We start from the raw sequence: 27,566 nt of genomic DNA on the forward strand, positions 1-27,566 counted from the left end.
CAGTCGGCACTTTATTTTCTGCCAATTTCAAAGCTACAATATTGAGGTTATGACTTTTATATTGCTGTGTATTCTTTAGAACCAAAATTATCATCTGACAGATTTTAAAAACTAGATTAGGCCCGTTTATATACTAGCAAGCGAAGAGTAAGATGAGTACATTATATGAAGAATTTCATTAGCTATTTCAGTCATTTACGTGTAATTAGACATGTTTCGTCACAATGTATTGCATTCTCGGTTGGTTTGTTTAGAACCACATAATAATTTTCTCTTCCAAATCTACAGAAAGATTCCAAAATATATTTTTGGAGGTCAAAATATACTTAATTACATCGCAAATCATAAAAACCCAAGAACAAGCGAACAAACACCCCCCCCCCCCCAAAAAAAAAATGATAAACAACCATTGCTGACTCTATATACGTGGATAACCGGATAAGGCTATTTTAAGAGATACAGGCTTATAGTATATCAGAATTAAAAGGGGGAAAAACGAGAAGAATTTTGTTCCAGATGATTAGGTCAACTATATCTCACGAAGCACTCCTCTTGTTGGTTTGTTGTTTGGTAGCCCATGCAGGTCATGGCCTTTATTGATTGACGAATAATAACTGTTGGGGAATCACTTCCCTGGTACTCCAGGATTATAGTCAATAAGTTTACTGAGCTTCATGCACAGAATGATACCGCTTGATAATAGGCTTACACTGTGTCTAGAGACTAATATTCATAACCTATAGCTACAGGCTAACCGCATCGGAGCGGAGTTTTGAGTGCTTTGCCCCCCCCCCCCCCCCCCCCCCGAGATATGAAAGATTGTTTTGGAATAATTAGCATAAAGCTGATACTTGGGCAAACTCCCAATCATTAAGTGGCAGTGAGCTGGGGCCAGGAAGTCTATAGTACGTCTGTTTATCGAAATCAAATTTTCAATCATAAAAACTGTCGAAATTTTGCGAGTGGTACGCAGAGGCGGCGCTCTTGGGGGGCAGCTGGGCATATTGCCCCCATCCACCTTTTCAAGTACCCCAAAGTGCCCCCTTTTACATAGGAGAACTGCCCTTCAACTGTGTAAGAAGTTCCCCTTTTCACCTTTGATAAGAACCTCCTTTTATTTTGACACGTGCCCTTTTCCTTCGAAAAATTCGCACTTTTCTTTCAAATAAGTGCCCCTTTTCCTTTGTAAGAAGTACCCCTTCCCACTTTAATAACTACACCTTTTTAAGTTGAATTGAGCGCACCTTTTATTTTCACATGTGTCCCTTTTCCCTTTCTAATAAGGGCCCTTATTCCAGTATGATAAGTGCCCCCATTTAATCAAGAACCCAAATGCCCCTTTTCATCTCGGGTAAATGACCCTTTTCAAGTACGAGAACTACACCTTTTTAAGTCGGATTGAGCGCACCTTTTATTTTCACATGTGTCCCTTTTCCCTTTCTAATAAGGGCCCTTATTCCAGTATGATAATTGCCCCATTTAATCAAGAGCCCATTCCCCTTCCATAAATGCCCCTTTTCATCTCGGGTAAATGACCCTTTTCAAGTACGAGAAGTGACTCCTTTTCATTTCAAATACAATGTAAGTGCCCACTTTATCTCCGATAATTGCTCCTTTTCAAATCTGAGAGATACTCGTTTCACTTTGACAAGTGCCCTTCCCTCCTGATAAATGGACTTTTTATTTCTAATGAGTGCCCCTTTTCACCTCTTGTAACTAACCCTTTTATTTTGATACGTGCCCCTTTTCCATTTTAATGAATGCTCTTTTTCCTTCTTATAAGTGCCTCTTCCTTTTCTCATGACTACCCCTTTTCATTTCTGATACGTGCCCCGTTTATTTAGTTTAACATTTGCCTCTTTTTATTTTTAATGACAGCCACTTTCCCCTTCTCATAAAAGCCAACTTTCACCTCCGATAAATGATCCTATTGAAATATGATCGGTGTCCCTTTTCTTTCAACAAAATTAATGCTCATTTAAAGGTACCCCTTTTCATCCCGGAGTGCCTCTTTTCAGGTGTAAGAAGTGCCCCATTTTCACTTCTGATAATTACCCTTTGTACTTTGACACGTACTCCTTTTTTTCCTTCTAATAAGTGTATTATGCCTTTCGATAAGTGTCCATTTTCCTCTCATCACTAAGCAATTTCCCCCAATTCATAGATGATAACTATTATTATGTTACTGTTTAAAAAGTCTGTTCAGTCTTCCGTTATGAGATGTGCTTATACCCCCACCAGGATTGATCCCCCTCCCCCCCCCCCCTCCTCTTTATATGATGTAATTTTGCGCACTGCGACCTCACCAATCTTCCCTTGCTCGAAAATGAATATTCAGACCCTCACACCCAACTGTAAAGTATGATGCTTAAGCAATATCTTGTATGATGTATAAACAGAAACAAATATTGAAATCATCCCTGATAACATAATCACAATATAGGGTATTATACCAATATCTAAAAAATTGTTTATTTTCGCCTTGAGATTTCCCTTTGTAGTGTCCATTTTCCTCTAGAAAGTGCCCTTTTTGTTGGTGCCCCCCACTTTAGAAGTATCTCCAACGCTCCTGTGTTATACTCTCTCTTTGTCTATTTCTCCCCCTTCCAACGCACCCCCCCCCCCCTCTCTCTCTCTCTATCTATCTCTTAGTTTAATTAAGCCTAAACTTATGACTTCCATTACCTAACATATTTTGAAATCATCTATTCAGCTGCAGCTCGATTCATCCGTAAATGTTTTGATTGTATAAGCATGGTCCCTGTAGGCTAATCTCCGGACTATTGCAGTGTGGCGAACCTTTTTTTTTTATAGTGGAGGTAAGGGCAGCGCCACTTAGGGAACTTTTTGTAAATTTATTAGCACCTACAAGTAAACCTTTGCTTACGGGAACCTGGTAGTCTCTGTGTTAAAGTCTATAGGACCTATACAATTTAGTAGTCAACGGTTTAACTTGGTGAAAAGGACAAACTTTCTTGGACCAATATAGTGGTTAGTTATTAGTATGCGTCATTTTACAACAAAATAGGGGATCATGGGAATGAAACAAGGGAAACGCCCCCCCCCCCATCCCTCAAATGAAATCTTCTGAATAAAATCAGCATTTGAAGTGAATATTGACTAAGAATCATCAGAAGAATTATTTATTATTATTTGTACCAAGAACGGTAACTTTAATTGAATATGAACGAATAACAACAATTGAATTCATTAATAATTCTCATCATGATAAATTGTGAAAACATAATCCAAGTCTATGACTTAAAGTTCCATTTGACCTATACTTTGTGACCTGGAATGTGTGTCGTATGATTTGTGACACTCAGTAAACAAAATATTGGGGGAAAAATTGCCCAATTTTTACCCAACACTGTGTGTCCAACCAAATGTTGGGTAAAGATTTTGCATGATTTACCCAGTGTTGGATAAAAAAGAAAATCCAACTTTTAACCAACACAAATTTACCCAATCAGAAATTCACCCAATTCTCATCATAATGTGTAGCATAAGTTGGACACTATAGTTGGGCAAATAAGTTGGATAAAATATTATATGCAAAAGGAGATTAAGTAGTGCCGCGGCGGGAGCCGAACCGCGGACATCGTAATTCATAGTCATGACTGTGACATACCCAATAGACCACGACACCTCTAATAAATTAATATAACCCTATTGTTGTATAATAATATTGCCCGACTTACGTTTGCCCAGTTCCATCTGCCCAACTCATTTTGAACATAATTGGGGAAATCCAATGTAGTAAATGGTTGGGAAAAAATAACCCAATTATTGGACAGCATTTGCCCAACATCGATTTGCCAAGTAACACCTATACCCAACCTAATTTTTATCTTTAATTAGGTAACTTCATATAGTAAACGGTTGGGATAAAATAACCCAATAAATTATCGGACAAAATTTGCCCAACATCGATTTACCCATGCAGTCATAGGCGCCGGAAGTTGGGGGGGGGGGGGCAGGGGGCACTCCCCCTAAAAACAAAAAATGGAGGCAAAACGCATTTTTGCCCCCCAAAAACGCCCCCCACCCTTCCAAAAAAAAGGAAAGAAATGCAGTAAAAGGGTAAAGATGGTTTGTATTTTAAACCCAAAAGAACATAACAATAATAAAAACCGGAATTTAATCACATATAAAATTCCATTCAAAGAAAAGGAAAGTTAACAGGAATTCAATTTTCTAAAACATTTTCTGCCCCTGGACTCTCCGCCCATTAGTGACCTAACAGTGTCACAAATAAGGTATATAAATATGCTTATCTGACCATAATTTAATGCCTAAAAACGCTGAGCTTTCGAGGGCTCAGCCCCTTGACCCCCTGCCGAGGCTTCCAAACGTTTTTGCTCATTACGCCACTGCCCCTGGAAGGTGAGCCCCCTGGAACATTTGCCCCCCCCCCCAATCCCAAACTGCTTCCGGCGCGCCTGCATGCAGTAACATCTGCCCAACTTTTTTTTTACAGTGTATACAAGTTTCATGGAATTTGAACAAACACTTTTGAAATTATGCTAAAAATTCAAAATCTTGATGTTGATGCCACAACAAATTCTAAGTTTGCAGACCTGAAATGAAATTTGACTTGACTTTGTCGCCTAACAGACTAATCACATTATTGGCGAATGCGATACTTGCTAACCATTATGTTCAAGTTTCATGGAATAGGAATGTATGCTTTCAAAATGATATGATAATAATTCAAAATCTTACCCTTTGATTAAATTTTGATGTTGATGCTACAACATAGTCAAAGTTTGTTGCCCTGAGAAGAACTTTGGCCTTGACTTTGTGACCTACAATTCTACTCACATGATTGAGGATATTAAAGGGGAAGTTATTAAGTTATTAAATTAAGTTAGTTTTAATAGGAGTAGAAAAATGAGAGAAACAAGTCAGTGAAAGTTTGAGCAAATTCCGATTAAAAATAAGGAAGTTAGGATTTTTGAAGTTGTGAGCAATCAAACACAAATTGGCAACTCTATGACGTATCATGCGAGCTCAACTTCCATTTGCATGCTCAGTACTAAAAAAATCTAAAATTTTCATTTTCCCTCAAGAAAAATTTCAACCATACATGCACCCTAAATATAATAATTGCAAATATGTTTCTATACTCACCCTGCAAGGAACAAATATATATTCCGTCATCAATAACGAAGAAAACATGATTTTATGGAATATTATGCACAAAGCAAATGAAGGAGAGCTCGTATAATAAGTCACAGAGTTGCCAATTTGTATTTGATTGATCACAACTTCAATAATTCATAACTTTCTTATTTTCATTCAGAATTTGCTCAAACTTTCACTCACCTGATTTTCTTATTATTCTGCCTCTATCGAAACAAACTTATTTTGGGGTGGACTTTCCCTTAACTGTTTAGTCAAAGTTTCATTGAATGAGAACTTGTACTTTCAAAAATTATATTACAAATATATAGTGATCAATAACAAACATGGATGAGGATGTACATTTCCAAGTTCAACTTTCAGAGAGGCACTTTTTGGACACACATAAGGGGCATTTTCTTAATTTTTGTAAAATTGGTTGCCTTTAGGCGCACCGAAATAAATGAAAGTGAATGTATGAAAAAACAGACCTAAAAGCTTGTGATTCGATCTTAGGCTATTATTATGCACCGATATAATATCGTGTCCACTTCCGACAGATCCATATTATGCTCTTCCAGACTGTGTATGATCGAATCTCTTTGCGAGCGAAGATGTATAGCTCCATCTTGTGACAATAAGCTCTATAGTTTTTAAATGGCCGGATGCGGAGTCAGCTGGCCTAGGCCCTATAGCCTGTCATCGGTGTACGTGCATGTACTGTGCAGGGGGTTACGTGCAGTGCAGGTCGATGGTGCGAGTTTTGCATTCCCAGGGTCGCGCGCCCGGGTTATACATGCGTTGAATTCGTGCATGCAGAGCAAGCAGCTAGCAGATCTAAAGACTGAGACAGTGAGACCATCTGAACATCAACCTTTGTTATTGACTTGCTTTGCTGAAAGTTAGCGGTAAGTATTATAATCACGAAATCATGAAGTGTAAGGTGAAAATACATTTTACTGCTTTTATCCACATTAAACTTTGTCTGCATTGTAGTTAAATGTTGTTGGACAGAAGCCTATAGGCTATAGCCGGCCCGGTAGACGTAGACTGCCATAACTGCGGTAGGAGAAATTCAATTCACCCAATAATAAAACATTCCCAACACAATAGGCCTTGATCTAATGAACAAAAGATGGCCTGATGAATGGAACTAACAACTTACGGGAGCCCCATAATATCTCAAAATGACCCCAAATCTATATGTACATGAAATTCAATTCACATCCAGTTTTATTGTTACTCTTATGACATGTTATTACTGGTAATTGAAGGATCCATTTGTACCAAACTCGTAAACCTGCACAAGATAAACATGCATGATGAATGTGCAAAGTTGATAAATGTATGGACGTGTGACCAAAGTTCGCGCGTGACCTAAGTTCGCTAACTCGAAAAATCAGTAAGATTTTGAAAATCTGATATCACCAATGGAAAGAGGAACATAAAATTACCCGGAAATGAAATTTTCTTTGGAATTGGGTACGAAATTGTGAAAATATTGACAAAAGATCAGCAAATTTTGCAATCTTTTGCGTCCGTTCCGAAAAATTATCAACTTACCGATAAGGGTCTGAAAATCTTCAATTTGAGAGCAGATTTCCTCAAAATTGTAAGTAAAAAGTGGTACCAACTGATTGTCTTGTCTTGCAAATTATGATATTACCTTATTTTTGATGGATCGCTTTTTTTGATGAATCAACTGTAAACCCCATGCGTGAACTTAGGTCTCATTGTTTTCTAAAGTTTCGGGTGAATTGGAACGGAAGATGGCGCCTTTCTAGAAAATAACACACGAGCCTCTCTTTAGCAAAGTTTTGATCCAACAGGACTTTTGAAGGCCTTTTCAGCTCTGATTTTACTGCTCTTTGATTTAGTGTTTCCTAATGCCGGACAAGAGATTAAACTCCCCGTCCAAAAACGGTGGATCGATCGAGAAAAAGCAAAGAAAGTTGCCCGTTGATTGTCAGCGATCCAACGCCATGTCTCCGCCAGCCGGCCCCGGCAGCTCCCGGGTGAGTGACGCGGCCGCTGCAGCCCCTGTTTGGTTCATAGAATATGAAAGGCGTTTGGATTCAAAGTTTGATGACCTGCATAAGAGACTGGATTTTCATGAAGCTGCTTGTGAAGAAAAGTTCCAACATCTGGAAAAGGAATTGGCTGCAGCTTTTGATAAGATTGACGACCTTGAGAATAGATCTCGAAGAAACAATCTAATCTTTTTCAACTTCCCTGAAGGTGAGGAGCCTGATTCTGCCAGTGGATGCAGTGAGTTGATTTCATCTTTTTTGGCCTCTATTGACAAGAATCTTGAGCATGTTCAGATCGAGAGGGCTCACCGCACGCCGCCAGGTCCACCATTATCTCGTGGACATCCCCAGAATGGCAGCCAGTACAAGCCGAAGGATCGTCCAATTCATGTTTGCTTCAGTTCGTTTCAAGATCGAGTGAGGGTCCGGAAGGCATGTGTTGCTGCGTTCAAGGAGGGGTTCAAGTACAAAGAGAGATCAAAGTTGTTTGTTGCAGAGGATTTCAGTCATCGCGTTCAGGCTCGCCGTAAAGCTCTCCTGCCTGAGTTAAAGATGTTGCAGCAACAAGGAAAGCGAGCATTCTTTGTATACCCTGCGACAATTAAGTATGTCCAAGATCACCAGCTGAAGGTTCACAAGCCAGGTGTTTGAATTGCAACTGTAGTACACCATAAAAACTGTGATTATCATAGTGGCTGTCTCGTACAAACCGTCTGACTTTCACAGAAAACTTTTATATTTTACAAGATAACATGCCTTGAACTTAACGCGTTTTAACTTGCTGGACACCAGATTAGTTTAGTGATGTCGGTCTTTTTAAACATATTTTGTTCACTTAAACTTTTTTAGGAATTCTCGGGGTGCCCTGGAGGTGCCTTGTTTTTGGTTACCCACGATTCACCATTGGGGATAATAGTTTTTATTGTTCTTATCCTTGTTGATACTGGTTCATTATGATTAATTATGAGGCTCTAAGGTTTTCTCATTCTTGCCTCATACCGTTGGCTGCCTTTCCAGTTTGTTTTGTTTTTGGTGGGTGTTTGTGCGTATGCTTTTTTCACTGAGTGTGTGGTGTGTGCCCTTTTCCCAGGGGTCCTTTATCATGAATCAAATTGTGTACATTTTTAGGATATTACTTGTTTTGTCAACTCACTGTTGCTACTCTAGGTTTTTACTGTTATATGATGTTACAGATTAATACTTTTAACTGCAGAGGTCTGCATGACAATTTTAAAAGAAAGAAAGTTTTTAATTTTTTAAGAGAATTTGGGTATGATATAATCTTTCTTCAGGAAACCCACTCTAGGATAGATGATGAGAAGCTGTGGCGTACTCAGTGGGGAGGGGAGGCAGTTTTTGGCAGCTATTGTTCTAATAGCCGAGGTGTGGCTATTTTGTTTAAAGCTTCTTTGAAAATATCAGTCTTATCTTTTCACCTGGATCCTGAGGGAAGATATATTATCCTCCATGTTAATGTTAATGATGTACACTTTATTCTTGTCAACTTATATGGTCCTAACAAAGACTCACCAGATTTTTTTGTTAATGTTTTTGCTAAGTTAGATGAAATAGGTAACTCTCATGTTATTTTAGCAGGAGATTTGAATATTGCGGTAGGCCCTTTAGATTATGAGGGTTCTAATGCAACCCACTCTAATGCTCGTGCCAAAATTGCTTTTAATATGTATGTAGAAGAACTAAGTCTTGTAGATGTATGGAGAAGAGATCATACTCATGATAAGATTTTTACACGCCATCAGAAAATTCCATTTGTTTCCTCCAGGTTAGACTATATTTTTATTTCTAGTGATTTGTTGAATTGCGTAAAGAAATCTAAAATTGTGACTGGTATTTGTTCTGATCATTGTATGGTAACACTAGCACTGTCACTAAATGATTCACCTCGGGGCAAGGGATACTGGAAACTGAACACTGCACATTTGAAACATTCAGAATTTTGCAATTTCATTAAAGACAAAATTAAGGAATTTAAGGAATTTCATGCTGAATGTGATCTAAATCCACATATTATTTGGGATGCATTCAAATGCACAATGGCTGGTCATTGTATGGAGTATTGCAGTAGAAAGAAAAAAGAAAAGAATTTGACTAAGAATAATTTACTAAAGAGTATATCCTTACTTAAAGAAAAAATTGGTTCATTGAAAAAGGATAATAGTTCAAATGGAGAACTGCAAGAATTATATAGCAAATTAGAAGTTGAAGAAGCACAGTTGAATGAACTTCTGGATACTGAAACTGCTGGCTCTATAGTAAGGTCTAGATTAAAGTGGGCTGAACACGGAGAAAAAAGCTCTAAATACTTCTGCAATTTAGAAAAACGGTCCTATGAAAGAAAAACTATACGCCAACTGAAGGCGAACAATGAGCAAATCATCACTGATCCTAAAAGAGTACTTCAGGAAATTCATTCGTTTTATAAAGCTTTATATTCTTCAGAGGTATCTCTTGAGGATAGGGACACTATCAAGGACTTTATCGCCCCTTTGAATATACCTACCTTATCAGATGATTCAATTTCTGCTCTAAACAGACCTTTAACCAAAAATGAACTTTGGACTACTTTAAAGAATATGGGAACAAATAAGAGTCCAGGACTAGATGGCCTTCCTTGTGAATTTTATTTAACCTTTTTCAATGATATCATAGATTTATTACTCCACTCTTATAGTTATTCCTTTCAAGAAGGAATTTTATCACAATCTCAAAGAAGTGGAATAATCACGCTTCTTCCAAAAAAGGGTAAGGATCCATTGTTAGTGAAGAATTATCGCCCTATCTCTCTACTGAATGTTGACTATAAATTATTAGCCAAAGTTATGAGCTCCCGTTTGAAGTCTTGTATAAATTCTTTGATACATACAGATCAACAAGGGTTTATGAAGGGACGCAACATTGGGGCCAATATTCGGGTTATAATTGATTTAATTGAATATACAGACTATATGAATGAGCCAGCTACAATTATTTTGTTAGATTTTGAGAAAGCGTTTGATAGAATAGAACATGATTATTTATTTTCAGTCTTGGACTATTTTAATTTTGGAGACAATTTTATAAGATGGATAAGGACTTTTTACAATGATAGAACTAGTTGTGTGTTAAACAATGGTTTTATGTCCAATCCGGTTGCAATTAAAAGAGGAATATTCCAGGGGTGCCCAATATCCCCTCTTTTATTTATACTAGCTATTGAAATTCTGGCTATTTCAGTACGACACAATCCGGGGATAAAGGGAATTTCAGTTGGCAACTTTGAACAGAAGATAAGTCTTTTTGCAGATGACACAACTTGTTTTTTGAATGGGGAAACAGTTTCCTTTAAACATTTATTTGAAACGTTGACTCAGTTTGCAAAATTTTCAGGTTGTCGCATTAATTTAAGTAAGTCAGATGCAATTCATATAGGAAAGCTGAAAGGCAGTACAGTTATTCCACAAGATGCATTAGGGTTGAATTGGAAATCAAAAACGTTTAAGGCTTTAGGAGTGGTTTTCTCATTGAACACAAAAATGCTTTACGAACTGAATTTTGTTCCCAGACTTGTCATTATAGAACAGATTTTAAATTGTTGGCGGCATAGAAGCCTATCCTTGTTGGGCAAAATTGCTGTTGTAAAGTCGCTTTTACTCCCCCAAATGTTATTTTTGTTTTCAGTATTATGTATTGACCTGCCAAACTCTTTCTTTAAAAGATTAAATGGTTTGCTTTTTAAATTCATTTGGAGCAATGGCAATGACAGAGTTAAGAGAGATATATTATGCAATGATTATGAAGAAGGGGGTCTAAGGATGATTAATCCTTTAGTTTTTGCACAAGCGCAGAAAGTTTTGTGGATGGCTAAACTATTAGACGATAAATATGAAAGTTGTTGGAAAACAATAGAAATATATATTCTTTCTACCTTTTGTGATGACCATCTTGCCCTTTTTAAGGCAGATGCCCCTGATTCGGTTTTGGCAAAACTTAAAAATTGCCAGTTAACAGCGTCTATTAAGACATGGTATTTATATAGGCAAGAGATGAAAAGAGAACTAGGTTTATGTCAGTTTCATTTACAAGATTTTATTTGGTGGAATAGAAATGTAAGATTGCAATATAGAACACATTTTTTCTATCCAGTTTGGTATGAAAGGGGTATTCATTCCATTTTTCAATTACATAATGGTTTTGGTAATCCCAAAACATTTGAAGACCTCGTATATTAGAGACCAAAAAAATATGACTCCCTCATGAATGGCATATTTTTGGAGTGGTTTGATAATTCTCTTAATGTGGATGAGAATATATTTAATCAAATTTTTAAAGATCTATTAAGTCAAAAGAAAATGTCTAAGTATACATATAATATTTTGCTGAAGAAATATAGTTGTACTAATGCCAAAAGGGAGAGTAAATGGGAGGAACTATTTGGCCATCAACCCAAAGAGAAGGATTGGTCGATTATTCATACGAGTAACTTTTGTTGCACGATTGAGACTCAGTTAAGGAGTTTTTATTTCAAAATTTTCCATAATGCTATTGGTTTTAATGCATTTTTGTTCAAGATTGGGAGAAAGGAGTCTGCTAATTGTTATTTTTGTTCAGATTTTCCAGAAACTTTAGATCACTTGTTTTGTGACTGTAGGAGAGTTGTACCACTGTGGGAAAAATTGGTGGATAAGATTAACACTGGCACTGATCACAGTTATAATCTGACTTTGTCAAATTTAATTTTTTGTTTGGGATACAGTCAAGGGACAAATACGCCTCTTGTATAAATTTTCTCTGTTTATGTTTAAAATATTATATTTATTCATGTAGGTTTCAGGGAAAAGAACTTATTTTCGAAGCATTTGTTTCAATGGTAAAGTTCAAACAAAAAATAGAATATAAAATTGCCCAAAAGAAAAATAAGTTACAAGTCCATTTTAAGAAATGGTCTATCAAGTTTAACTGAAATTTAGGAGTAGTCTTGCAAAGCTCTGTTGTCATTAACATCTTCATTGACTTTTTGAAATGTAAACTTGCCCTCTGGGAAAGTATGTGTGTGTGTGTGTGTGTGTGTGTGTGTGTATGTTTATGGGTGCATGAGTGCGTGCCTATTTTGTAGTTTTAAGATGATATTATATTTTATATTGCTGCTTTTACTCTGTTAATTTTTCAAAAATAACAATAAAAACAGAAGAAAAAAAAAAAAAAAAAAAAAAAAAAAAAAACAACTTAGGTCTCATTGTTTTTATGACTTTTTTTGATGCTGTGCGGACGCACGATCGGACATTGAATTTTTAGATCGCGATATCTCCGACATCCTTCAACAATGAATTTCTATTTGACCAAATTTAGTAAAAAACTTTGCCGTCCATTTGGTCATAATTGAAATAAATAAATTTGTGTAGAATATGAGAAATCATAGATCGAATATCACATTTTGTAATATGTTCTAAAATGTCCGCGAACTTTGGTCACCCCTTCATACATGTAGACCTGGACTAATTGTTGTTTGAAGATGTGCAGTTCCAGTTGCATGTATTTCACTATTTGTTCATTTTTTTCCTCCCTGCAGAAGAGAAAGAATAAGATTATCGTGAGACCGTAATCAATTAAAATAAAAGTTATTTGATCTAAGATTTTCAGCAAAATTTATTTTTAATGTATGTTTTTCTGCAAAATTTATTTTGAAAACTTGCATTAAATCTACCGTTAAAAGCGATGTAATCCTTGAAAGAAAGTTATCTTTTAAATAATGTCTGGGTTCGCAGCATTGTAACTTTTTACACGGCAAGATGAATAAACCCCATCAGACACAGATATTCAAGTTCGTACACCAAATCTGACCTGGAGAACTCTGATTTTTGGACAAGAGGATTAACATTGAAGTAAAATTTGAAAACTTTGCTCGAACACAAGAATAAGACGAAGAGAGTTCTCTCAATGTGTGATCAACTTATGAAATTATTTTTCCACTAGATGAACTTATGAAACTATTTTTCCACTAGACATCATTGATAGCAGTAGGCCTAGCAAAAATACTGTATGTATTTTTATATGATGTGTACACTGTTACAGCCATCTTTCCCTCCCATCTCGGCTATTTTTTCTAAGACAGCAGAATTCTAAATATGTCTATCCAGTATCCATGCTGTTTTACCTCTGAAAAATAATTTACTTTTTCTTTGCACTATACATGTACATGTACTTATTGTAGCCTTTAAACATGGCAGAAAAGGTGTGCCAGTCATGTGAGTGAAAGGAAGTTTGAAGGATATGATTGTCCTTGAAAAATGCAATTTGCCAGTTCAAAAGTTGGAGTCTAATCGAGTTACATTGTTGACTTATTCTAAAGGTCATGTTGGTTGTCAAACTGTTTTTCCATAATTTAGAGGTACATGCAAACATTGCAAGTTCAAACTGCATCATAAATGATGGGCCGTTGACCAGGCAGCCTACTGTACCAGTACCTCCCAGCAGAATGAAGCAGATTTGTGTAGGCTATCATTACATATTGCAGTGAAACGTACAGTTTGTACAGGAATAGTGAGCGATCTACCTTTGTGAAAATGAAAGAGCTTTGGAAAACAACAACAACAAACTCTTGGTAGAAAAACAAAACAAAACAATACAAAGTAAAGAAACAGCATTCATCACAAGATTATTTTTTTTACTCTGGCCTGTAGATAGAGGACATCTTCACCCCACGGTCCCCATCCCCCATTTACAACACATATTTCTAAGGAGGATATCATGAATACCAATTGCACAAGTCTAACTTCTATGGAAGTAAATCTTTCTGATTATAGGAGAGGTTAAGAAAATTCAGATGCTATAGAGCTAATACATAGTTTATTCTTCTTGTCCTGTGATATTGAATTCTATTGTGTGGGTACATACTCTAATTCTATTGTTCGGGGGGGGGGGGGGGGGGGGGGGTTTGGGCACAGTATTGATACCCAGTGATATTACCCACCGTTCTCTTGTTATCTGCAAATGGCTCAAACTACCTTGAAGTCAAATTAAAAATAAAAGATTGGCCATGGAAATTGTTTACATACTTCTACATTAATGCTTAGCTGTCTGCCATAGCTGAAATTAAGCTATCAGACATTCATGTGACAGGTCAAAGGTTCATTGGACATACAGTTTACCACTGTATGTCCTTCCAGATGAGCTATTTACACACTGGTTTGATATGTTAGGTAGTTATGTTTGCTACAGCTACCCCTCTCATTCTCAGGTTTTCTTCTACTGGAAAGATAGTGATTTGATTGAAATTTGAAAGACATTTCATAAGCTTGCCTGGTTGTCTTTCTGAGGTACATGTATTTGAAGTGTGAAGATGTGCAGTGAGGAAATATATTTGAATATGCTGTGATGAATTGAGGTTTCTATTTATGAATTTGTGTCTGAGTGTAAGAGTTTTAATACAGTATTTCATTAGACATGTACAACTGTAGGTACAGTGGGGAAAATTCTCAGTTGACCTACTTGACTGTTATCTTGTCAGGAATACATGTACCTTCAGGGACTTATTATTTTGTGCTTAAAAAAACTTGCGATGGGAGTTTGACAGGAAGATTTGCATGATATCCAAAGGTCATTATAGGCTGCTCTGTAGTCTTTCTTCCTTTTTGTGTCCTCAAGTTGAATTATAAGAGATCCTCAACCGAAACCTTTGATTTTGTGTTTCTTGTTGCTTTTTTCCAGGTAGTCATCATCTCCGATCATCATGGCTTCCAAGCGCCCCCACGTAGCGGACGATGAGCATGACAGCGAGCATTACTTTCAATTGGCTCAGTACAAGGTCGCCACAGCCAACACATTCTTGGACCACTGCAGCAAGCTTCACATTGAATCCCGTCCAGGCAATGTGCGCAACTCTGGAATCGTCTGCACTATTGGTATGGTTCATGATGACAACTGTTGTTATTATTGTTGTACAAATTTCTTTATGATGGACGTAGACTTCGGTTTCAGATTTTTACCTCTGTATACCTGTATACAGTGTATGTGTCTTTTATGGCAGGAAGGTCATTCATTACCCAAAAGTGAGAGTTTAGAATATTTTTATATTTGTTTTTACGAAAGTTCCAGTGCCATAAAGTCGACTTCCACATGTGGTAATTTTATTAAAATTTACAAGTTTTTGTTGTTTCATTTTTGTAACATTTTTATGTACATTTTGTAAAACATGATTTGCAAACATTTTGTTATTTTGTTGTTGATTCAGTCAATCAATCATGGCATCTTGATAATTGTATTTTTGTGCAAATATGTAGACTTTTCTTGCAACCCTTATCTGTGGAAGAGCAGTCTTTGTTATTCAAGAATTGGAATTTTTAAATCTCACATTTCATTATCCCCAAACAATTTAATAATAAACTTACCTAATACGTAAATTGGATTTTAAATAAGGTTGCATTTCTTCTTTTCAGGACCTGTTTCTCGTAGCGTTGACACTCTGATGGATATGATCAAGAATGGCATGAACATCGCTCGTATGAACTTCTCACATGGATCACATGAGGTAAGAAAGAGTAGGTTCAATTTGTTGTTTTGATATATTGTTTTTAAATGCAGGTAAAACCAATATTACAATTGAGTTATATATGTAGCTGTGTAGGTATGATGTAGGCAGATCTCACCTACTTAGACATTTTTGCAGATACAAGTTGAGTGACTGGAAAATGATCATGTTACATCATTGGTATTGTATCAGTAAGGGTGATGTAATGCATTCCACAGCATATGCAGAAGTCACCATCTGTAAAGAATTGATATGCATGTACAGGTGTACTTGAATTAATTTTTGAAAGTTTAATATAGATACATTTACATGTAGATTAGGGGAGACCAACAACACTCCCTGCATGCTCCAAAAAAAAAACCAGGAGGGCATTTCACAAAGCCTTTTTTCAATGACAAATGACAGAAATCAGTGACAAATCTGCTGATAACCAATCAGAAGCAAGGATTTCAGTAGCTTATAACAAAAACTGTCATTTGTCACTGATGACAAGTTTTGTGAAACGCCCCCCTGGTCTCATCATGTAGCTGTCATATCCTTATCCTCTTTTTTTTGGTGTGATCCTGTAGTACCATGCAGAGACAATCAAGAATGTTCGTGAAGCTGAGAGGCGTCTGACCCAGGTGCGTACGTGCAGCATCGCTGTAGCTCTGGACACGAAGGGACCAGAGATCAGAACTGGACTCTTGGCAGGTGTAAGTATCATCTATCATTAATCCACTTTAAGAGATAATGTCAGGTAACATCCCTTTTGCAAGACATTAATCTACATATTTGCCATGTCCACCTGGATGATTTAAAAGGGTATCTGGTAGGTATTAATGTCTTGAAAGACTAGAGTGCCATAATGGCAGCCATGGGTTAATAGTTTTGGAGCGCCAGGAGGGTCATGTTTGACAGATACCAGCGCTTTACAAGAACTTGCTATTATTATCATTAATTGCAAGCTCTCGGCGCATATCTCTGCAAATCCATTGCAAATTGGGACCAGTCCATGCTGTGTGCATGTCATTTCTTCTTACCGGTACATTGTAATGTGACATAATTCACACAGGATAGTGATGACTGTAGTGCATACCGTACACAAAATGGTTATTTCTCTCAAAATGTCTAATTTTTTTTCTCCCTTTCCTGATTTGGGATAATCCTTATTCCTTGCATGCTTTAAATAAAATAAGTATGATAGTGTGAAATAAAATTGGAGCAATTCTAGGATTTGAGTTTTACATGAGGGAATGTCTTCCAGAGATTAAAAGAAATTATTTTCCCAAGTTGTTGATGTTTTTGTTTGGTTCACATAATAGTTGTGTATGTTTACATCTTTTGTATTCATTTTTATTGTAAGACAGTGCCAATCAAGGTGAGAATGCCTTTAATTTGCACAGTAAAAAAATATTTTTGTAGACTGAACACTGTTGGGTTTTGCTTCAATGTGTTCGTAAAGTGGAGGAAAACATCCAACTTGCACAATCCAATCTTGTGAAGCTGTAATATGTTAAAATTCCTTATGAACATAATTTGAAAGTGCAAACTTTCTGACTTTCATTGTCTAAAATTTGACTTGTGACAACCAAAGTTGAAAAGATGAATTGCTATTCTTGATTTGACCCAGGGAGGATCAGCAGAAGTCAAGCTAGAAACTGGAAAGATTATCCGTCTCAGTCTGAACAAGGCTGATGCTGAGTCAGGCACTGCAGAGAAGATCTACGTTGACTACGCAAACATGAGGAAGGTCCTGGATGTCGGTGGCACCGTCTTTGTCGATGATGGCTTGATTGCTCTTGCGGTAACTGCAATTGGTGAGTTTGAAAAAGCAGTAATTCCATGCTTAAGACCCTGTCACACATGGGTTTGATTGCTTTGTGAAACCTGGGTCACCCAGAGGCTAGCCTGGGAGCAACTGTACAAATTTCACCCGTTTACACAGTGATTCCAGACAGTAACCCAAAGCTGATGGCTCTCTACTATTGCATACCTGCCAACCACCCCGATTTAGGCGGAGTTTCTCCACATTTTTCATACCAACTCCGAATTCCGAGTGCATGCCTCAAAACTCCGATTTTTTTTAATTTAATTTTTTTTTTTTTTTTTTTTTTTAAATAATTTTTTTTAAATTAATATTTTGTGTGTGCGTCCGCCATTTTCAATGGCAAAATGTCCATTCTGTCCTGTAAAGTATCCTACAAGCATCTCACACCACCAATTTGGGGATGTTTATACCTGCATATAGCCCACGTGTATTTATATTACATGTGCAGTTGATACGCCGTGCATAAACACTGTATACATTGGCGTGTTTTCTTCAATGCTTGTGCGATGACTGCGATCGTGGAAGCTTGTTATTTACCGGACTTCCTCGGATTTATTTTGGATCACTACTACTATATACCTTTGCAAAATAGGGCTCCTAATTGAGGTGGGTAGTGAAACATGTAGTTTTGTGAGTGTTCACATTTCAAAAATTGTTTATGTGTGGGGCGAAAAGGTTGAAGGAAAAGGCCCATTTGCACCATTAAAATGGAGAGAAAAAAAAATAGACCCTAAAGTCCTGTGTACCCCCCCCCCCCCCCCCCCCCCCCCCCCCCCCCCCCCCCACCAATCTACGGGCTACTACCCCAATCCTTCGGTGGTTCGCGACCTCGTAGTCCATCCAGAAAAATTTACTCCTAATTTCTCTTGTCTCAGGTTGGCAGGTATGCTATTGTGTGTACGGAATAATATCTTTTAGAGCTGTACATATTGTCACCAGTTTGGCTAGGATATTTGATGTCATATTATGTATATAATATTTCATTCCATGAAACAATCATAATTATTGTACTAGTCTATGTAAAGGATGTAAAGGATGTCTTGCTATCGCTATTGCAAATTACAAATTCAGCTAGCCCGATCTCAATTGCTTTACATACAGCGGAATTCTTTCTTCTCTCCTCTTGCTTTTTTTTCTTGACTTTCACGAGGTTTCTCATACTCTCTCCAGGGACCTGCCCTCTCTATGACCTTCACATAGTCAGCCCTTTCTACTCTATGCTCTCCTCACTTTGACCTCAAATTCACTTTCAGAACTTTCACTCTGTCTCTTCTCACTTTGACTTGCCTTGACTTTCAGAGCTCTCCGTTCTTTCCGTTCGCTCTTGTTTGCCCTAAACTCTCATTTCAACCTTGTACTTTCATTCAGCCCCTTCTGCTTGCTTCTTCTCTTGACTTTCTCCTGTCCTTGTGTCCTCTCTCTCTCTTAATATGACTTTGAGCTCTCTGTTTTATGTGCTCAATGATGCCCTTCTCCCTATATACTCCGCAGCGCGACAAGTGTCTTTCTTGTTACCTTCATGACTGGTCTTTCTCTATCCCTCTCGAAGAGAGAAGCTTGTTCGGAAGGCAGACTTCATTCTTAACTTAAGCAGTTTGGAGTGAAGAATCTGTCAGTTAAGAGTGAAAACCTTGGCAGTTAAAGATACTATGTCCCATTTGCAGGCCCAAAAAATAAAAAGGTCAAATTCCTTTAAGAGTGAGACTTGTGAGCTGTCAAGAGTTAATTGTGTTAGTTATGTGACAAGCTTGTCACAACAGTGTTTAAAGAGAGAGTAATCAACGAAAGAGATAGAGAGCCAACCAGTTCAGAAATGGTCACCATTTATGTTAGTCTATCTTCTTAGTGAGTTATAATGCCTGCTCCACTATTTTGCCTCTCTGATTTGCAAGACATTCTCTCTTATCCATCCTTGTAAATGTGTTTGAGTTTGCAGTAATAAACTCCTCAACTGTAATTTCTGCCTCACATGTGTTTTCGCCCCGGCTCTCTGCCATCCCTGACAACTAAAATTTCAACATAGGATGGGGTTTTATTTGGGACTTTCACAGAATAAGGAATATATTCTGCTTATTGTTGAAAATTTTCTGCCCAATACAAGAGAAATCTGTAACTAAGCTGTTGATTGTCCTGTTAGCTTAAATGGAAGAACATCTGCTGGTAAAAAGTAAATTATACATCAGCAGCAATAATGAAAACGCATTTTCAATTATCAGTGCATTTAAATGAAGAATGACGACTAATGCAAGTGAAGTAGAAAGCCATATCCTATGACATGATAGATCTACCTAAAAACAAGGAATGATAAAATAAAAATGTATTTGTCTGAACAGGTGCTGACTACCTTGACTGCAAGATTATCAATGGAGGTATGCTAGGCAGCAGGAAGGGGGTGAATCTACCCAATGCTGAGGTAGACTTGCCTGCACTCTCAGAGAAAGACAAGGGAGATCTCAGATTTGGTCTAGAGCATGGGGTAAGTTTATTGTACTCTGAAGAGAAAATGCAGGTGGAAGTTCTTTTCTTAAAAATTACATTCTTCTGAAAGGAAAGCTCAAGATGTGGGAATGGGGGCTGTCCATCAAATTTTTCTTTTGACGATGGTGAAATTTTAGCTTAAAAATGCAAACTGTATCACAGTTTGCCTTCACTGGCATTTGTGGAATTCAGGGGCAGGCAGATAGTGTGGATTATCTTCAATATGTCTTGAACTTTTTACACAGCATTTAAAGACAGTCAATACTACTGGGCCAGAAGGGATTAGACCACACAGCAAGGTCACTGACAGGTGGCTATCTCATTAACTCAGCTCTCAACTAACATAAGAAAAAGAGGATCATGGGGGACCAACAGGCACCGATTGGGGATGTTTTCTATTTAGAGGGAGCAAGTAGCTACAAGTAGGACAGTGGGGCTTTAAGTCCTGGCAATGTAACAAACAGTGAGCTGCCACAGTGAGGCACAAGTTGATGGAAGGATTGCTTTGTGCAACACAATGGCTTTGCGAAATTACCCTTTTCCAGTCTTTATCAGCTCCATGACAACCACTTTAACACTGGTATAGATTAATCGTGCACTGGGAACAGTTAAATAGTCTTGAAATCTTTAGTATAGCTATCCCATGATAAATATAATGTAACACAGGGAGATTATTTGTGTGACATATAAAGAGTTAATGACTGTACCCTTGTTTTCCTGTGTCAGGTTGAGATGGTGTTTGCATCCTTCATACGTAAGGCTACCGATGTTCATCAGGTCAGAGAGGTGTTGGGTGAGCAAGGAGCTCACATCAAGATCATCAGTAAGATCGAGAACCAGGAAGGTGTAGCCAAGTAAGAAATCTAAATGCAAACTTGAAGTGAAGCCATGGTACTACTTTTCCACTTATGAAATGGTGGGAAAGAAAACCATTGCACACCTATTGACCTGAAAACAACTGGATACCCCCCCCCCCCCCATAACAACAGTAAAACAGACAAAAAACATTGAATTAGGATTAGAAATAGCATATTCAAATGTAATTCTTCCTGATTGAGTTTTGAGTTCTGAAATTATTGTACGAGTATTTTTTTTTCTTCAAAATTGCAGAAAAATGCTTGTTGCCTGACATACAATCTAGGTTTTTGACAATGCAAGGCTCAGATCAATTGTAGTTTTAATTATTACAAGTATAAGAGAGAGAGAGTGTGGAGGTACTGACTCTGCATTTCTGCCAATAGGAAAACATACCACTTGTTTTATATGTAAAAGAGATATTAGATGAAGTTTTAGGGTCAAATCCCATGTCACAAAAGCTACAAAAATTCATTTTGTTCCGTTTTGTATTATAAATCTTTGTAGTTTATGCTTACGTTGGGTATTGAAACGAATTTCAAAACTGATTTGGTACATAGCGGCCCCTAAAATCTAACTTGGTATCTTCACAGAGGGCCTTTAAGTATGCTGACCCCTAAAATCTCACTTCGGACTTGCTCTGAAAAAAACTTAGTGTTGAGCCCTGCTTATGAATGCCTTTCTTTGCCTCCATTCCTCTAGATTTGACGAGATCTTGGAAGCGAGTGATGGTATCATGGTTGCCCGTGGTGACCTTGGTATTGAGATCCCACCTGAGAAGGTCTTCCTAGCTCAGAAGATGATGATCAGTAGATGCAACAAGATTGGCAAATCAGTCATCTGTGCTACTCAGGTGAGACAGGATATAATGGGACTTTTTACTTGGTAATGATTCAAGAAACTAATAATCATGGTTGCCCTTGGTGAACGTGGTATCAAGATCTCACCGGAAAAGGTTTTTCTGGTTCCGAAGATGGTGGTCAGTAGATGCAACAAGGTGGGCAAACCAGTAAAAACCAGTCATCTGTGCTGCTCAGGTGATTCAGGATATAGTGTGACATTTATCTAGGTCCCAATGTCATAGCAGAATTAAAAAAAGAAAAGAATTTACATTTTCATAAAAATGCTGCAACCAAAAGGGGAAAAATGTGCATCTTCAAATGTAGGAGTGGGTGTCAAGGCATACATGTTTACTGTACTTGAATAGATCCCTTCTGAACATCATAAGGAACAAAAAATACAAATTTAACAGGATCATAAGAGAGAAAATAAAGGTTAGAGAGGATGTTCACTGTATATTTACTGGTATGTTGAGGGAAATTGCATATCAAATAGATGGATATTTCAAAGGATCTTCTACAGGGTTGAGTGGTAGGTGAAGTACCAGCACATTATAGATCACTCTGTAGATTGCAATAATAATAATGATGATAATAATCTGGATTGATATAGCCCTTAATACGAAATACCATCTCTAAGCACTTTACAGATATTATTTAGATGTACTTCAATGTAAATCCAATGTAGATGGATTGCTTTGATTGTTAATGTTTTTATAGATAGCCCACAGTAACCATGGAACTTCCAAGTAAATTTGTCTAATCTTAAATGTCTAAATTCTTAATATTAACCCTATCATTACATTACTGTTTTATGCAGTTAATTCCTGGAGCCTGTTTCATAAAACTTGTTTTTGATGACAACTGCCACAGATGACATATCTGCTCACAGCCAATCAATTGCAAAGATTTCAGTAGCTTATACAAATTATTGTATTTATTTTTTATGAAACAGGGCCCAGGTTTACTGGAAATGTGGCAATACAAAGTGCCTTCCTGTTTTTCATCTTTAAAGATATTAGCTTGTATTTATAAAGGTTGACCAATTTTAAGTCTGGTTTAATTTAGTCCATTTATTTATGGAGTGCCAAGTGTCACTGTCTTCATTCTGTTATTCTGTAACAAAAAGAATGAACAAAGTGATTCCAGTCATGGAATGGAAACAGAAAATTTAATTCCTGTTGACTTGATTTTTATTTTTTCATGTTGGAAGAGAATTATGGTAACTTTACTGGGTTAGGAGGTTGACATTTGGCATTCCTTAAATCAGTGAACTAAAATCTACATATGAAAACCCGGATTAAAGCTAGTACTAGATGTGCAGAGTATTTGAATTATAGATTGTGATTTCATGATTTATTTTGTTATAATTCCATCTGTGTTCATGTATGTAGATGTTGGAGAGCATGGTGAACAACCCCCGTCCAACCAGGGCCGAGACTAGCGATGTCGCCAACGCTGTGCTTGATGGAGCAGACTGTGTCATGTTGTCAGGGGAGACAGCAAAGGGCAAATACCCAGTGGAAGCTGTCAGCATGATGCACAGGGTATTTAAATTATTTGTCCTTTCCCTTAAAATAGTTTCCTTGTTATGTTTGTACCCAATTTACATATTCATACAGGGTAATTGAACTATTTTTCCTTTCCATGAAAAAAGTTTCCTTGTTATGTTTGTGCCCAATTTACATTTCCGTACAGTATATACATATATGATAAAATATTTTGTCCTTTATGAATATTCATGGAAAGATAAAAATTTGGATCAAGCAAGTTAACCCATACTCCGTCACATAATTTAGGATCATGCACCCAGTATAAAAAGTAAACTATCATGGGTTTGCCCTTTACACTGTGTGGTCAGGTTGATTTAGAATATAAAAACAGCATGGGCCATTAGTAAGAATCAGCCACACAGGCTGTACTATTGAAACATTCTAGACACTCCAAGCGGTAGCCATGGGTGTTTGAACCTGTTTGAAGGTAATCAAGGTAGATAATTAGACAAATGCCTGAACGTAAGCCACGTATTAGTTGTTTTTATAAAAACGGTGATGTCATTTGATTAATTATCCTCATCCCAAATTCATAGATCTAGAGTCAACAAGCGTGAACTGGCAGGTCACAAAAATTGCTGATGACCAGTCATTAAAAAGTGCTAATGATGAGTTATCATCCATTATGTGTTGAATAACGAACCCTTTGTTGGGTATGTTTTTCCTAGATCTCTCGAGAAGCAGAGGCTGCTGTGTTCCACAGGCAGCAGTTTGAAGAGTTGACCAGGGAGGTTGATATGCCGACCAGTGCTGGTCTCACTGTAGCCATAGCAGCTGTCGAAGCATCCTACAAATGCTTGGCTGGTGCTATTATTGTACTCACCAAGACTGGAAGGTAAGGAACAATAGAAGAGATTCATGGTTGCATCATCTATTTAGAGCCAAAATGGCGTTAACTCATATACTTTAGCACAGAGATTCCACCCCTCTAATCCTTGCAGTTCAACGTTAAAGTGCAGAAGACTTTATAACACATGAAAGTGTGGAGTTTGTATATATATGATCCATGGTGTTTGCATGAATCTAGCACTAATTTTAGCGTCCGAGGACCCATTAGACAGATTAAATTGAAACATGAATAACATGAGTGATCACAAAAGTTTAGATTGATAAGATATTAGATTGATAAGATATTACTGTAAAACCAGAAAGTTTTCATGAATCTTAACCACTGAATATTCAAAGAAAAAAATGACCAGATCCCACAGCGCAATGCTTAGCAAATGATTGTAAAAGTAGTTCAGTTCAGTTCAGTTTATTGAATTCCATCTTTAAAAACATTTTTACAAAGTAAAAACGTGCAATTTCATGTACAATATAATACATAAATTGGGATAGTATATACATGTGAAATGAATTAATACAAAACAGAATAAGGCACAGCTGTAAAAAAACCAAGAAAAGGTTTTGTCTGGACAGCTTCCTATTAAATTAGATATAATAAACATAGTAAGAAAACAAGTAGCAAGTAAAGTTTCGGATAGTATCATTCAGAAATTGCATAACAACCGGCACAAACCCAGTACATGAAATACAACATGGTAGGATGAAAAAGTCAGGAGATAGCAAGGGGAAGAAAGAAAGAGAGAGAGAAAGAAAGTACATTGATTGATTGTACAATCAGTTGATTACATGTAGTGGTCAATTGCAAAACAGCAATCAATCACTAACTTACCTTTGTGTTGTGGGACCCAGGCCGTATGATGAATTTCAGAGAGAGAATAAAGCTGAAGCATAATTCAGTTGTACTCATGTCATTTAAAAAAAAAAATAAGTATTATAAAATTGGTTCAAGAATGTAGCCATTGAGAAGCCCCGAAATAGGTCACTTGTGCGTGCATTAATTTTTATCATATGAACAGGGAGTGCATTTTGGTGAATACAACCATCAATTTCTCGACTAAATACTCGTATTATTGACCCATCTTATAAAACAAATAATATGTTTATATCTTGTGCATTAGTGATATGCATTGCACTTGGTAAAGTCGATATGAAACGGACAATTAATTTGACAAGTCTCGTTCTTTATCCTACTATGACTTCACCTGTGTGCAGTGCATATTCACTAATGCACTCGCAAGCATGTACTATTTGTATAATAGAACATAGCTTTAAATTCTTATCTCAATCAAGTCTGACACCGTCTTGTTTTCTTTCTTTTCGTCCAGGTCTGCCCACATGATTTCTCGCTTCCGTCCTCTTGCCCCGATTCTGGCCGTGACCCGTGACCAGGTCATTGCTCGTCAGATCCATCTCCACCGTGGATGCTTCCCCCTCCTCTACCCCTACCCCGTAGAGGAGAAGGACCGCAACTGGTCAGAGGATATCGACAATCGCGTCAAGTTTGCTGTAGAGATCGGCAAAGGCAGAAAGTTTTTTGAAGACAACACCCCAGTTATCGTGGTGACTGGATGGCGATCTGGTGCGGGCTTCACCAACACCATGCGCATCATATACGCGTAAAGAGACACCAAAGATAGATGGGCAAATCCAAAGAATTTGTATGCAGATTTTATCCTCTTGCTCCACAGTCCCAATCTATCAATGTGTTGCAGATTGAAATATTTTAGTATGTATGAGGTGATGGTTGTCCAAAGGAATCTAAACATATTTGTTGCACATGTATGTGTCCGAATGCAATTATTACTAGGTTTCATACAGGGTTACATATATTGTTCAACTGGTCTGCATTTACTGCTTGCGCAATCATCCAATACAGTATGAATCAGAAGAGTACTCAATATTGTAATGCTGTGTGTAGGATTTGATTAAATAATTTTCAATTCTTTGTGAAGAATGGAGAAAAAGGCACTTGTCTCATAGAGATGTTAAACTATTTGATGTATGGTACCTTATATAGGATTATACCAATGTCTTCATCAGTTATATTACATCACTTGGATATTTATCCCTTGTACAACTATTATGAACGATTTCATCCTATAAATGTTGTACCCCTATAATATTGAACAGTATTGGAAATACATATATCAGCACAAACGTAGCATTCTAAATGTAGTTTATTGTTAAGCTATGTATATCACTGTTGAAAAGCACAGTTCTGTGAGCATTGGACAAGTATCATAGACGTCTTTTTTGTTTTTTGCAGTGATCCTGAAGAGAAAATAGATAGACCATCGATTGGTCTGAGAAACAACTCTTGTTCTTTTTGTGTAGTGCCAAAGTTTTTATTAATAATATATCTGTAAAGTGCTTAGGCACATCGTTGGATTGGTGTATTGAGCGCTACATAAAAAAACGGATTATTATTATTATTATTTATTATTATTATTATTTTTTAGCCCGCCGTTGTTTGTGTTATTTACAAGGATATGATCCACCATGTTTTGTTATTACTGTCATTAATTTTATCAAGTACTTGTCCATCAACCTACCTTGGTTAACATGCTAGCTCTAAGCTCTTTTAAGATTCGAAAAGAAGAATCTAGAATCATTCATCTCATCAGGAACTTAGACTGAAATATTTGTAACCTCTATGATCAGGAACTTTGAACTTGATTTGAAAATTGGTCAACTTGATTTTTGGCAAAGTAAATTTGACATGGGATAATTTGCAGAATTCAAATTTCTTTTTATTGATATCTTAACTATCCGTTTCAGCAGTTATATTGCATTTTGTCCATGTTTTCTTTTTAGGGTAGATCATATTTCCTACATGTCCCATAAACATTGTGTTGTGTGCTATTTGTAAAAGTAGTACTATACAGAATATGGAATATAATAGTAAGTCAATAGTTTCCCCCAAAAGTTTCTGCTTTGGCACATCCCATAAATCAGTGTTCCATCAAGCAAGGTATTATAGGAAAGTAATGTGTATGTATATGTGTAGACAAAAAGCTCTATTTTAAAGCATGTGCATGTGTGGTTGAAAAATGTGTGGATACTTTGAAATGGTCATTGGAAGTTACATGTATTGATGTTGCATACCAGGCCCGATGTGCGATAGAGACTGCCAGATTTGAACATGTGGTTCGTTGAAGGCAATAAATACTATATCACAACTGAAGAAAACATGTTCCTCATGTCTTTTGTGACTAATTGTGTATTAGTAATAGATCAATATTATACATTTACAACTGTCCACACTCCTCAGTCATATCCTGATTTGAAGGCGATGTTCAGAAATTGAAAGAAAAGAAAAACTTTTAAAGCTCAATTCCTTTTAATCACCGACAACATGTACATGTGGGGGCCATGAAGACATGAACTTTATACACTGTACATAATATCAAATTAAATGCTGTTTACACATTGTTTAGATACGATTCTAATTTAAACAAAGACAGGAATTTTGTCTTTTTGGTTCTTGTCGCGTTTGTCCACTTCTGA

The 27,566-nt window shown here is 37.0% G+C and overlaps 1 protein-coding gene across 2 annotated transcripts; it reads left to right on the top strand.

Moving 5' to 3' along the window:
• The first annotated feature begins 5,842 nt into the window (after positions 1–5,842).
• LOC592628 (pyruvate kinase PKM) lies at positions 5,843–27,243 on the top strand. 2 transcript variants are annotated; one of them, XM_031000415.1, is made up of 11 exons: positions 5,843–6,032; positions 14,863–15,052; positions 15,587–15,678; positions 16,248–16,373; positions 17,291–17,477; positions 19,822–19,964; positions 20,693–20,820; positions 21,524–21,674; positions 23,055–23,207; positions 23,882–24,048; positions 25,385–27,243. In XM_031000415.1, the coding sequence occupies exons 2-11, from the start codon at positions 14,881–14,883 to the stop codon at positions 25,677–25,679; spliced, it is 1,614 nt and encodes a 537-aa protein (XP_030856275.1). In that variant the 5' UTR covers positions 5,843–6,032; positions 14,863–14,880; the 3' UTR covers positions 25,680–27,243. The 2 variants fall into 2 exon arrangements, with proteins under 2 accessions (XP_030856275.1, XP_030856274.1); XM_031000414.1 differs by having other exon boundaries at positions 5,844–6,032; positions 14,859–15,052.
• The last annotated feature ends 323 nt before the right edge of the window (positions 27,244–27,566 follow it).

This window comes from Strongylocentrotus purpuratus, unplaced genomic scaffold (genome assembly GCF_000002235.5).
Source record: "Strongylocentrotus purpuratus isolate Spur 01 unplaced genomic scaffold, Spur_5.0 spur5_scaffold_6, whole genome shotgun sequence".
Taxonomy (NCBI): domain Eukaryota; kingdom Metazoa; phylum Echinodermata; class Echinoidea; order Camarodonta; family Strongylocentrotidae; genus Strongylocentrotus; species Strongylocentrotus purpuratus.

Bases quoted from the DNA above. Each gene is read 5' to 3' on its own strand.
- LOC592628 (XM_031000415.1), top strand. From the start codon at position 14,881: ATGGCTTCCAAGCGCCCCCACGTAGCGGACGATGAGCATGACAGCGAG. The intron at 20,821-21,523 runs GTAAGAAATCTA...CCATTCCTCTAG, and splicing joins AACCAGGAAGGTGTAGCCAA to ATTTGACGAGATCTTGGAAG. The intron at 24,049-25,384 runs GTAAGGAACAAT...CTTTTCGTCCAG, and splicing joins GTACTCACCAAGACTGGAAG to GTCTGCCCACATGATTTCTC.